This window comes from Xiphophorus hellerii, chromosome 17 (assembly GCF_003331165.1).
Source record: "Xiphophorus hellerii strain 12219 chromosome 17, Xiphophorus_hellerii-4.1, whole genome shotgun sequence".
NCBI lineage: Eukaryota > Metazoa > Chordata > Actinopteri > Cyprinodontiformes > Poeciliidae > Xiphophorus > Xiphophorus hellerii.
This window is the reverse complement of record NC_045688.1, coordinates 13,136,006-13,149,923: the sequence shown is the minus strand read 5'-3', so window position 1 is coordinate 13,149,923 and position 13,918 is coordinate 13,136,006. Positions and strand designations below refer to the sequence as shown.

At 37.8% G+C, this 13,918-nt stretch overlaps 1 protein-coding gene across 2 annotated transcripts; it reads right to left on the bottom strand.

The window, feature by feature from the left end:
* Positions 1-320: 320 nt before the first annotated feature.
* On the bottom strand, positions 321-12,653 carry tnnt2e (troponin T2e, cardiac). 2 transcript variants are annotated; one of them, XM_032590114.1, is made up of 17 exons: positions 12,521-12,653; positions 9,114-9,214; positions 9,006-9,013; positions 8,139-8,162; positions 7,626-7,649; positions 6,135-6,149; positions 5,630-5,650; positions 4,892-4,912; positions 4,424-4,445; positions 4,266-4,326; positions 3,977-4,093; positions 3,786-3,863; positions 2,869-2,979; positions 2,665-2,777; positions 2,466-2,556; positions 1,062-1,099; positions 321-452 (listed from the first exon to the last, which is right to left on the bottom strand). In XM_032590114.1, the coding sequence occupies exons 2-17, from the start codon at positions 9,197-9,199 to the stop codon at positions 413-415; spliced, it is 870 nt and encodes a 289-aa protein (XP_032446005.1). In that variant the 5' UTR covers positions 9,200-9,214; positions 12,521-12,653; the 3' UTR covers positions 321-412. The 2 variants fall into 2 exon arrangements, with proteins under 2 accessions (XP_032446005.1, XP_032446006.1); XM_032590115.1 differs by lacking the exon at positions 6,135-6,149 and having other exon boundaries at positions 323-452.
* Positions 12,654-13,918: the final 1,265 nt, after the last annotated feature.

Here is a 13,918-nt window from a genome sequence, read left to right as displayed (position 1 = left end):
CAATTTCATTTTAACCCCCCAGCCTCCAAAAACCCCCACATATTTGTCATCAAGATTTGCTGTGTGAACGTAGCTGAAAGTGTTCCCAAGTACACTTGCTTTATTTTGAGTAAATCTTGCTAAAATCTCACCTGTTTCATCAGACCTTTACTAGCATCCTTGGGTAATTGTTGGTACAAATCCTGAAATGTATATTTTATTGCAGCAACAATCTCACAATGAAAAAAAACCCAACCATTTATTTTGACATATATTCAGTTGGTGAAATTAAACTAGGTTTTTTTCAGGATTTTTAATAAATACAACAAAACACACTACCCTCTAAAACCCAGAAATGGTGCTTTATTTCTGTCAACTTGTTTTTTGCGGCGACGCAGACTTCTGCTCAGGCGTCTTGTCTGGTTGGGGCCGTCTATCTCACCCTGCCTTTGGCCTTGCCTCTTCCTTTGGCGCTGCAAATTAGACAGAAATGTTAGCACAAATTAGCATCACAGTTAGCATTGACACTCAGGGATTACATGAAAGAAAAACAAAACGTTAGTTGATATATTAATTTAGTAGTCAAACGTGGATAAAAATGAATGAAGGCAAACCTTGCAGATTCTTACCAATAATCTTATTTACAGATTCTAGGGGCAGGTTAGTTTGGAACAGCTTTCACCCCTAATAAATGACTCAAATTTAGCATTTAAACCTTCATTCATTCCAGCATGAAAAAACCAAACCAGGAAATTCTTAAGAGGGCAATATTTCTTCATTATATAATGCGGCCTATTCCATGCAGACTGGCTCTATTTTACTGATGTTAATCTTGCATTTAGGAGCTCTGTATTACATGCTACATGAGAATCATGGGAGGGGAGAGCTGGACCAGGTCAAAAGAAAGGGCAAACACCAGACTATTAGTAAAGGATGCCACTGGCAGACCATGACTGTTCTAAATAGAGAACCCAAACTTTGTTTTTATTTTTTAAAGCTTTAAGTCTATTAAAAAAAATGCTCCCGTAGAATTCGTTTTTTCAAGAGACGAGTGTGTGAGTTTACAGACGGCTACTGCTTACCTCTGGGTGGCCTGAACCCGATTCAGGAGCAAGTTGATCTGTTGTGGAGGACAAACGGACTAGTTAAAGTCACACCGAATGCCAGACGGAATCTGGTGGTGCTGAAGAAGAACTGAGACGTTGTTTGTTTCACTGATGGACGTCTAACTAATTCCTGACTGAGCTCGATCATCAAGAAAGATCAGAGAGGAAAAGGCAACATGATCTCAGAAATGAAATGCTTATCATCACTGGCTGTCAAAATGCCGCTACAGCTGAGGAATGAAGAGCCATCTGACAAAATGATTTCAGCTCAAAGTGAACGAGAGAGACAGCATGCCTTCAAGATATAAAAAGGTGAACAAAAAACACATTAAAAGCAAGTGACTTGTTAAATGGCAACTATGATATTTGCATAAAGGATATCTTTAAAGATCTATGATATTAGTCAGCAATGCTGATATTGTTAGCATATGTATTCGGAAAATAGGAATTTCCATTAAGAGTGATTTAAATACCCTGCTTGGCCAAAAAAAAGAAATTATACTTATGTGCTCCTCACCAATGTCAATATTTAGCTAATTATGCTCATGCTAACATTAACCATCATATGCATATCCACTCCACTTATCTAAATGACAACCTTTTAACAACCGTCTCAAGACCCAATTCCAACACTAAGTAGCTAAATAACAAAAATTATTTTTTGAAATTATTTTATTCTTTACTCTGCAACTTAAATATTGCGTTTTAGACCTCTGCTGGATTCTCAGAAGTGTTACCTTAATTATAACCAGAACCAGTCACACAGGAACCTTGCAGTTCCAGTGATGTATTCAGTTCATTTTGGTGATTTTCGAGCAGCTGTCTCAAAAATGCGCCCATTGGCTTTAATACCGTTAGCATAATTAGCACTAATGCTAATGTCATGGTTGGAACACAGACAAATTTATTAATCATGAGAAAGACTATTTACTTTGGCTCAGAAAGTCCAGTGTAGGCATTTAAACTAGAGTCAAGTAAATTTGTTGGAAAAATGGTAACGTAAACGAAAAGCGTTTGCAAAGAGGTACAATGTAAATTACTGGAAAAATTTGTGGTATATGTTGATTTTGTCACAACTGCATTTCCAGATAATGTCAAAACCAAAAGTTGATTATATAAAAATATTATATGAAATATTACTAATATTATTAATAGTATTTCCATCTGTGGGACAATAAAAGCCCCGCAGATGGAAAATATATTATGTTCTTCTGTATGTAATTAATTATTTAGCAAATAATCTTTGCTGTATTAACCAATAATAACATGGTTTAAGCAACACATCTACTTCTCTGATGCTAGCTAATTAGGCACTGAGTATTTATACTTAAACTTAAACATAATGTGTTATTTACTTTAGGTTTTCAGGTCAGCACTCACGTCATATTTCTGTCTCTTGAGCTTCTCGGTGTAGTCGAATTTCTCCGCTTCCAGCATCATCAGCCACTGCCACAGCTCACCGGCCTTCTCCCTTTTAAGCATAAGGCAGAAAAATCAGCGGCTGAAAACCAAAACCTGCTACAAACTCACACGACAGATGGCTTTTGATTAATGAACCGATGTCCTGCCTCAGACTCACTTCAGCTTGTCCTCGTTCAGATGGTCAACGCTGAGCGGTTTCCTCCGCTCTGCCAGGATCTTTCTCTTCTTTTCCCTCTCCGTTTGCTTCTTTGCTCCCTTCCTTCCATCTTGCTGCAAAATCAAAAAAGGCGCAGGACGTTGATTTTGATTTTAAAAAAATTATTAGATTAAAATCAAACAAAAATCCTGAACGGTGACCGACCCTTTGCTGGCCACCATATTGTTGAGTCATGTTAGTCAGGGCCTTTTTCTTCTTGGCGTCCTCATCTTGCTTCTTACGAGCCTCCTCTTGTTCCTTCCTCTCTTTTTCTTCCTGTGAAGCAAATAGTGCAAAAATCCGCCATCTATACACCTGTTGACTGTACTGTACTACAAACCTGCTTTTTTTCATCTAAAAAAGCCCAGGACTAAGTAAAAGAAAAACAAACAGAAAAAACTAAGCTACAATGACAAAGACGTTTTTGTTTTTTTGTAAGAAATCTGACTATATATTTAAAAAAAAATTCAGTTTTCCTTCTCCTCTCAAAGTGTTAAACAAATCCTTGACCACATAACAAGAATCACCTGCACTGTGCCACATTTGACAAAGGCAAGCTAGTCTTAAAGAGACAGTAGCCAAAAATTGAGCATTTCACACATAAAATACCAACAGGCAGAAACATTGTTCAATTTGAAAAAACATGAAGGAATTTAAATTAAAAGCGTGTCAACGAGCACGACGCATTGAAATACCATGCTAATACTTTTCCTAACAAACATGCTCATGCCTTTTGAGGTTGAACTTTTCCACCCTTTTTGTGTTGCAACCACAAACTTCAAGGTATTTCATTGACAATTTACGATACAGACCAATGCAAGGAAAAATACATAGCTTTTGTTTATTTATTTATTTTGTAGTACAAGTGAAAGGGGAATTTTGTTTTACCAGTCTAAAAGTCACCTGATTATTCAGACTCGTCTCTAACAACAATCGATTTCCTCCTGCCGATTAAAGGTGGTATAAAACGCTAGGTTTTCTTTGGTTCCATCCAGAACTTTCTATGAGTAACTTTGGACCTATTTGAGATTCCTCTCCTGTCTACAAAAATCCCTTTAACCGCAGCTTCAAAAGGTACTCACAACCAAACGATTCTGCCTCTCTTTCTCCTGCTCGGTGCGGATCCTCTGCTGTTCAGCCCTCTCAGTACGACGCTTCTCCTAATCATCCGCGTCCACACACACACACACACACGCGCGCACAAACAAAACGTAATTGTTTGCTGGGTGGTACATCACTTTGGCAGTGGTGCGTGCTTTCATGGAAGACTTACAATCCTGTTAACAAGAGCGATGAGCTCCTCCTCGTCCTTCTTTCTCTGGATAAAGTGGGCCTCGATCAGAGACTGCAGCTCAGACAGATCTTTCTCCTGACGCTTCCTGTGGATGTCCTACAAGGAGGTCACACACACACACACTCAAATGGGCCTCCACTCAAAACGTCCACTCCTGATACAACTTCATTGACACTTGGGTAGCTTACGCCCTAAAACTTTGGCTTTAAACATCAGCAGCATTCACCAGATGCTTATATTTTTTCCAACCTTAGACAGTTTGACTCACATCAAAGTCAACTTTTTCCCCCTCCGGTATCTTAGGAACGGCGATCGTCGGAGCGAACGCCCTGCAAAGGAACACATCTGTTAGAATAATAATAATAATAATAATAATAATAATTTGTGCACTGATTAATTAGATTTCGGAAGGTGGTAAAAACTTACTTTGGTTTGGGCCTGGACTCGTCTGTTATAGCAGAAAAAGAAAAAAGTATCTGTTTTGTTACTTTTTTAACAGATTTACTGTGAATTAATTGCTGTTTATACATTAGCATAACATGCTAATACATTATTCTTTGATAGTACTCATTATTTAGAGTCAATAATAAAAGGCCCATATACCATGCAAAATAAATTGGTTTATAAATGATATAAATGGGTAAAAATGGTTAATTTATGCATCATTTTTCCTTTCCTTTCTAATCTCTTGCTTCATACACTCACATGTAAAAACACTGCTCAGCTGTCATGACGTGAGTTTTGCTACCAAAACTCAATCTAGCCCTTAATTTATGACGTTCAATTAATTTAATAAAGCGCAGCAGCGTTAATCTTTTTAATAATTTGTGGGGTTTTTTTTAACAGTGTGAATTTGCAGTTATGTAATGGGGAATTCGTTGTCATACTTCATACCTTCATCTGCAGCTGGATGCTCTAAAGGAAAGAACAGAGGAAAAGTAAGTGTGTCAAAAAGCAAAACACAGAGGGATTTTTGGTGTCTGCATCCATCAACGACTAGAAACATTTCTGACATTTTCTTCAAAGTTTCCGCGTGATTTTTTAAAATTACAGTCCTAATTATAATAAGTGCAACATGTAGGCCATCCTGGACCCCAATCATGACACTACCGCCACTATGCAAACAAGTAGGTAGCAGGTTTTTATACTCCAATGTGGGAGAGTAAAATAATTTGCTAAGTTAACCAATATGAACCAAAAATTATGCTTATTTTTTTAACATAATTATGTGACTATAAACATAACTGGTCTCCAAGAGTTATTTAAGTAAAAATTGGTAGAAATACTTTTGCACTCTTTACTAGAAAATACAAAGTACATAACATTATTTTTAAAATGTCCTCCCACATCTGAGGAGTTTAAATTTAAAGCCAGATTTTTTTTTTTGTTTAGATAAAATCACATACACTTGGAAAAAATGTAAAATGATGTGACATTATTATAAGTTCTTATTAATCTACTCAATTGTAAAATCTCATACATAAAACGCCATCAGTGATCCTTAATAGCAAATATATTTTCCACCCATAAAGTTAAACAGCAAGTCCCAGAACAGCCACCATTAAGAGTAGATTGTTAAAACCGGTTCATTTGACAGCGTGTTTTTGAGAGTTTATAATATTGTAAACGTACCTTCATCCGCAGCTGGAGCCTCTAACAAGAAAGGACAGAGGGAAATGTTATAGCATCGACAGGCAGAATATAAATGGATTTCCTTTTATTACTTCCAAACCCTGCATTACCGAGGTCTGATATTTACTTTATATATTCTGATGTGAAAACCTTTCTTGCATGTCAGAGGGTGAAATAGAAAGCCTGAACTCATTCTGCATGCCATGTCACACCAGGGTTTCAAGGCACAAAAATCGTTTATTTATTTATTTTTTTCGGATAAAGGAAGGCAGCTCTTCTATTAAAGTGTGTTATCAGAATGAATCTGAAGCCAAGAGTGGAAAATAACAAGCTATTTGCATTAGGAGTAAATCCTTCCATATCACAACATAGAGAAGATTGGAAAATTAGTATTTGAGATATCAACAAGCAGCTCAGCTCTTAATGTATTTTTGTCCAAACTGCATAACAGAAAGAAGAAAAAAACAACAACATTGCAGGTCTGCACAACACAATTTCAAAGTACCTTCTTCTGCAGGCTCTTTGTAACGTAATCGGAGGAGACAGCATGAAATGGAAAACACATCATCAATAAAAGTGGCTCAGCTCAAGTCAGATAGCTTAGAAAATGATTTCTACTACGTTGGGATTCAAGAAAACAAGGGCGTGTATAACAAGATATTAAATTCAAGTTTCACATAAGGATAAATGAAGCTAGATGCAGTAAAACAGCCCCAGATCATGACACTGCCACCCCTTTATAAGGGGTTTTGTCCTCTCAGGTGTTTAAAAGTTGCCTTGTTTATCTTCCTGACCTTTACCAGCATTGATGAATTGTTCCCCATCCGCTCAGTCCAGATGGTGCTGCTGATTAAAGACTGTAGCCTCGACCGGCGCGGAATAAATAAACACAAAAGTTAATAAATAAATGGTTTTCTCACTTTAAAGGTTTCAGTTCCTTTTTCATGACTTTGATTGTTTAGTTATATTGGGGTAAACATCACAATATTGAGTCGGTGTAATAAGAATAATTTTGGAATTATGGAAGCAGAGTGGATTTTGGTCCTTTAAAGATTAAACATGGAATGGGACAATTTTCTTGAGAAATGGTTTTAATAACAGAGAAATGTATCTTTGTTTTTGCAGGAGCACACAAATATACTGCAGTAATAAATGTTATTAGTTGGGGGAAAAAAACGGTCATAATCTGCACAGATTCTCTGAAGTTTCTTACAAACGCACAAAAATTAAGGTGAAAGGCAGAAAACAAATCTCCATTCAGGTCTTTGATTTTTATGTCTGGGGAGGTCAGACTAAAATAACTACAGAACATCCAAATAAAAATGTTTATGTATTTGTAGTGCCTATACAAATCTCTGGCACTCTCAGCACATTAATTTGATGTAATTTGGTTTATTGATTTCTCTTTCATGCCTTATTATACATTTCAGGACATGTTGGTTGAAACTTTTTACCAATATTTGAGGTTTTTAGACTGATTGAGCTCCCAGTATCCCGGCAAGAAAACTTCTAATCTGTAGACAGGGCCGGCCAAAGGTTTTATGGGGCCCAGAGGATATTTCAGTTTTGGGGGGCCCATTTACAGTTAATCTTATTTTGCTTGACCATCCACAGTTTGTGTATTGTTTGCTTGGCTAAGTGGACATAAATGCATGGAAGGATTTATCTAGGTTTGTTTGTAAACAGCTCAGATATAAGCCTGTTGTTTTAAAGAACAAGAAGATTAAAACCGGCACATCCATCAAATCTGATACATGATTTATTTTTTTTAAAATTTGTATCCCAGAAAATCTCAAAGCGATTTTAGAAATCAGCTCATTCTTCTTATAATAGATTACAAATCAAACGTTTTGAGATTATTTGTGTAGAAATTCAAGTGCTCTTGGGGGCCCCCTGTGGTGTGGAGGTCTTCAAGTAACTGCTTATAGTTTTGGCTGGCTCTCTGTGCAGTTCAAGAAAAACAAAAAGAAAAGTAAAAAGAGGGTTCTTGTTTTACCTTCAGTAGTGGAGACAGGGGGCTCTGAGGGAAAAAGACGTAACACAAACATTAGATAAAAAAAAAGTTGACATTTTATATAATAACTACTCTGACTCCAATCAGAGTAAAGGATGTGAAAAGTGGAAATAAATGAACCTGGTCTTAAAGTTATTCCTGCACATAGACAGCAAATGTCTCTTAAGTGGATTCAGCGACACAAACAAATGGATATCTCATTTAGAGTAAATTCATCTGATCCTAACTGCAGGCAGCGGCTGAGCAGCCAAACAAAGCAGTGATTACTGATGACTGGACTCAAAACGGCTAATGGGACTAAAACGAATGAGCAGCTATGAAAAGACAACATCGTTTACAGTAATCTGCAGGTGGAGGCTGCTTCTCACAGATTTCAAGTAAAGGCCATAAATTAGGCCGTTATAATATCAAATGAAGCCGTCGTCGCCATAAATGTTATTGCAGTTTGTAAAAACGAGAGACGAAACCACAAAGTATTTAAAAGATGAGAATTACCTTCTACTCCAGGTGGAGCTTCTTCTAAAAACAAGAATAAAAACAGAAAGAAAGAAAAAAACAGTCAAAGCTCTGTCATTGCAGACATGACAAAAGACTTGCAGCAACACACACACAAACACACTTTGCTGAGATTATACGACCCCGAGGAGGCAAGCACAGAGCAGAATGAAAAGGCTGTGTTCACAGACAAAAAGAAAAAAAAAAGCCCTTTTTTTTCCTCTTTTCTTTGAGCCTTTATGACTGAATGAACCAAATATGGATTAGTGGATCAATGGGACTCGGCAAACAGCTCCCAGCAGGAATCTGGTCACTCTGCACACTGTCATATCACCGTCTCTTGGGATGCATAAAAAAACATTTATCATGAGCAAAGGTACAAACACGGAGCGATGAGCTTAGATCACCGACTGAGCCGTCTGTAATGCGCCCCAATAGATACTTGTAGCCTCAGATGGTAAAGCAGCTCTGTGCTGTCGTGTAGGATAGACTTGGAAAAAGTGCACGCACATTTGTTTGGAAAGATGTGCAAAAAAAAAAAAAAAAAAAAAACTCGCCTAAAATAAATTAGTTGTTAATTTTCCACACTTTAAAAGCATGCACCCATCACTGCGCTTGACAGGCGAGGTGTTAGCATTCCGAATCCTGCTGTCTGTGCTTTTCCTCGCTGACAGCAGGCATGTAACTCCAACAAAGAGGCTGCACACGTGAAGCCTTCGCCTTCCCGTTGCTTCGTCTTCCACCTGAGCTGACATAATCAGGTCAGCCGCGTCTAAGAATGGAGGCTAGAAGTGACGAGTTCTTTTTTTTTTCTTTTTTTTTTTAACAAAAAAGAAGCATCAAACCACTTCAGAAGTCGTCACTTACCTTCCTCCCTGAAAAGAAATTAGGCAAAGATTTGAAATGATCAGAGAGCATCTGATTGTTGTTGTTTTTTTATTGTGATAAAAAGCTTTAGAAGTGGATTTTACTTACCCCGCCTCCTCCACTAGAACTTCTTCAATTACTTCTTCCTCCACAACTTCTTCCTCGACGACGTCCTCCGCTGCTTCCTCAGACATTTTAGCTTATAGTTTCTTTAATCAAACAGAAGAAAAACAAGCAATTATATTACAGGGTTTCTTCAGGTTTCACTAACTCAGATTTAAAACTTTTTATTTTTAAAGACGGCAAAAACGTACCAAAGAATTTGCATATCTCATATAGTAGTAGAACCAAGGTTTTATTGCGCAGATTAAACGCAGCATCGTACGGGTTAGCAAGAGAGGTGGAGATAGTGGCAAAGATGAACGTCCGTCCAGCAAACTGACGATAAATTTACATTTACCCATGATAAAAACGCAAAAAGGTATGTAGCTAGCTAGCCAGCTAGCAAGGGTATGTTAGCAGCTAGTTAGCAGTAGCGTCGACCACCTCGAGTCACAGATGATGTCCGAGTATGACTCAAATGTTTGCCTGACAGAAAAAGTCCCTTTAGAAAAGAAAAGTAGAATATACAAGATGAAATTAGCCCTGTCACAACAAAATTTAATCAGTGATTAATTAAGGCCAACTTACATGTTTTGGAATGATTTTAAGACATTTCAAGGCCATCATTTTAGAGACATTGATTCAAGACTTTTTAAGGATGTGCGAACGCCCTGTGTTCATAGAAACTGCTCACATTTATCACATTTTGTTTTTGTTTTTTAGACGGCTTAAGTTTTCCACGAATCTGATTAGTCACAATAAGCTCATTTCTCAGATGTTTCCCTTCTGTGATTATTTACCTGGTTCCCTGTTTTTAATCACTCTAATGTTACAACAAGCCCTCGACAGATGGCTCATTTCTTCCCCAGCGTTCGGAGCCTTTTATCATTTGTGCAAACAATAAAAACAACGGGAAAAAAAAGAGAGAGAGAGAGAGCGAGAGAGAAAGAGAAAATATCTTGGCGGTAGGGCTGTGAAGTTGGAACAGTAGTAGAGGGAGAAATGATTCTGCAGGCTGAGGCCCAGGGTGTTAAACAGCTCCAGGCCTAATCCGCAGTCATTTCCTCTTGGCGCTGATCAAGGCTGCAGGCAGCCGACGGAGGCCTGAGTTGCGCTCAAACTGCAGTGAACCCATGAATTTTTTAATGACCCACTGACGCATCTGAAGACGAGATGTGTGTGTGTGTGTGTGTGTTTTTTAAAATCCTCACACTGGTTGATCAGGTAGCAGAGACTGCTTTGAAGCAGTTTGTTGCAAGGGATGCACCTAATTTTCAGATTTCCCGTCATCAAATCGAACAGGAAGTGCACAATGATTATTAGACTAGGGGTTTAAATCACGATTTAAGGAATGAATGAAAAGTAGAGGCTAAACTTTTTCTCTTCTTTACAAAACAGCTAAAGAACAATAAAAGTTGACAATAGTAATTTTATTTTGTTGCCTACATGTTCTGTAGGTGAACCTCAAACCGGCTTAATGTTTTTTTGCAGCACCTTACAGGATTGTCTTGTATTTACCTCCTTCCATCAACTCCAACCAGCTATGCTAGATTTGTATGTAGGTGAAGACGTTTCAACTTATAAATTTACTAATAAGGTAATTTAAAAAAATGAATTGGTCATGCTGGTCTTTCATTTGGATGCATCACCTTAACAAGGACTACATTCTAAATGAAACCGATTTCCGCCACCCCAATAAAAAACACAATTTGTATCTTATAATTATGAGAAAGCCTTAAAAATGAGATACATGTTTTTCCCCAATGGAGTGAGCTTCCATAGATTTGGAAAACATGGATGAACCCCCCCCCAATTCACAATTTAGCAAAACAATGAAGTTTGAGACTTTAAAAGTGACAAAATGAGTTAAAGTTCACTCTATATAATGTTGATTATACAGGAAAAGATTAACAGTTCCCTGCTATTGAATAAACTATTTTTTCACAAAACATTTGCATTTATTTTTTTTTGCCTAGCATGCATAATATTGTACACTTTTTTCCTCATTCTTCTCTTTATATCATAACTAAAGTACGCTAACATTAGCTGGTTAAATAGTCGGGCTATTTGCTGCTCCTCTATGGCTACGGTAAAGTGACTGTATAAACAAATCAAGTCAGTCACAATTTGGGTCCAATTGTGAATACGGACCAAGATTTAACAATGACCAGAGGTCGCGAAGTCCTGAAAGGTAAAAGAAAATGAACTTTATAAATCAATGTGCTTTTCACGACTTCCACCTTGTCCTACCTCTAACCGCTCTGTTTTATATACAGCCTCTATGTTACTTTTTAGCAGAGGTGCTTCAAACATTGATCCAAGCACAGCAGTGACCTCTGACTGCTGGAGATCAAGGTGAACAGGAGCAGACTGCATCAGAGTGCCATGTCATTGGATTAGATGTCAAGATTTGATTGCACACACTTCCTTCAGAGTTTTTTTTTTCCTATTTTTTTTCCCTACAGGCTTATAAATCACACGATCATAAAATCCAATGTCAGAATGGCTGAAGAGCGAAGGGGAGAGCGAGGGTCTATTTTTAAGAATAATAGGACGAGCTCTTGAACAGGTGCGGAGCAGCACCTCCAGACAATGGCTCTGGCTCACCTCGTCTGTACTCCAGTAAATCAGTGGGCCGAGTCCAAACATTCAGAGGGCTATTTATGTTGCTGCAGGTTCGACAGCCAGCTGCCAGTAATGGGGAGAGAGGACATTTTTACAACAATAGAGCTGAGGAGAAGCGGATCTCGACTTTGAAACGAGCCAGATTTCTTCTAATACTGTGAAAGTTTGAACGTTGAAGGTCTAAATGCACATTTGAATCTAATTGGGTATTTCTTCTCGAGACTTGGTGTTTCTCACCATTTAGTTTCTCAAAGTCAAACACTGTGGTATTTGATAGGGGCCGGTAGAGATTAGTGTGGGGGAAGTCAAAGGTCGAGGAAGTGAGGGAAAAAAGCAGTGGGATACGGAAAAACAGAAGATGCTTTAAATGCATCAGAGTGGGACACACGAAAGCGTGGAACTGTGGAACGGCACACCGACTGACGGTGGCGGGAATGTTGCTGGTGCTGCTTTCAGCGTTAAGGAGCATTAAGTCAAAGCCTGCAAAGCATGCCACCAACACAGCGGTCTCAGGGGCGAGCTTAGCACCTTCTTCATCCTCATATGCAGAACTCTGAACAAAAAGCAGGAAGAAAGTCCCCCTAAAGCCAACTTAGGCCACGTAGGATCTAGTTATATCTCCATTTCTGGCTTTTTAATACTGCATGTAAAATCACTTGGTACATCATGCCAGTATCAGATATTACACCAATGTCTTTCATGTTTAAAACCACGCCGAAAGCTGTCTTTTAAGTTCTCTTTTACAGTCATGTTCATTTAGTTGTCCCTGAGGTCAAGGCCACTCTTACCTCTTACGCTACGCGTCCCCTGAAGAAGCGATGGGATTTAGGGCAAGTGTTGTTCTTCCTCTTCTACATCCAACCAAATACAAACTCGGTCATCCTCTCTTCCAGCCAAACGGCACAACTTAAAACAGCCCAGGGGGTCTTGTGACCGCATGTCTTTGCTATGACTGGTTGGGACGGTCCCTTCTATTGTTGGAGACACAAAGTCAGATGAGACGTACCTGGACCTAAATACAGCCTTCACATGCTGGTCATGAATTGCACCGGGGGGCAAAAGGAGGAGGAAGGGAGGGTGGAGAATTGTAGCAAAATAAGACAGAAGAGATAATATAGATAGATTGGATCTTTGGAATCCGACTTTTCTTGTGATTGTGTGCTATACAATTATAGAATTTAATATATTTAACTAAAAAGTAAAAAAAAAAAAAAATCTCGCATTTTTTTTCAAACAATAAATGACAAACATTCTGACACCATGTGAAAACACGAAAAATCTAGGCTAGCTAGCAAAGGACTTCAGTTTTCAACACCACCAAGCTAGCAGAATACGACAAATAAAAATTCCACTTACATTAATCTTGTTTTAATAGTGTAAAATGAAGTTCATGATGCAATCAGGGAATAAATAAAATAATAAATGTATCTTTATCTATGATGAGTAAGTTAGCTAGCTAGTGAGTAAGCCAGCTAACTAGCTAGCTAACTATAAAGCAAGCTAAGTAGCTTCAATGGCTAGAATATAATTTTGGTCAATAAAATGATTCCATAATGCACATCAAACAACATTTCAAAATTTGTTCAAATTGTATAGTTCAAAATTACTTTTCAAATTATAATAAGCGTCGTCATATTTAGAACTTGGTAATCATTTTTTATCCAATATTTTAACCATATTTTATCATGGATATTGAGACATTAGATGATGACACTTAAATATTGACTGTTCTGTGGTAATTTTGGGATGACTTTGTGAAAATGATAAAATGGTGCCTTAAAATTTGCTTAAAAGAAGATATCCCTACATGACAGAAAGAGGCTTCCAGAAGAAACACAAGATGCTTTCCTGTTAAGAAAAATGTGAGAAAAAATGACAAAACAGATATTACATCTTTTTCATACTTATTTTTTAAACATGGAAATGGAGGCTGAAAGGTGAACATGGATGGAAGGGAGGTTAGACATAAATAAAGGAAACAATGTAGAGCGTATAGAGCACAAAGAAGAAAAGGAAACAAAGAAGAAAGAATGGAAGGAATTGGGAAAAGAAATAGAGGTTTTACATGAGTGGCTGGATGGGAAAAAAGGAAGTAGGTCACAACAGAAGAAGGAAGGCACAATCAAAAAATAAAAGACAGAAGATGGGACTAAAAGAAGGGAGGAAATAAAGGAAAGAAAACTCAA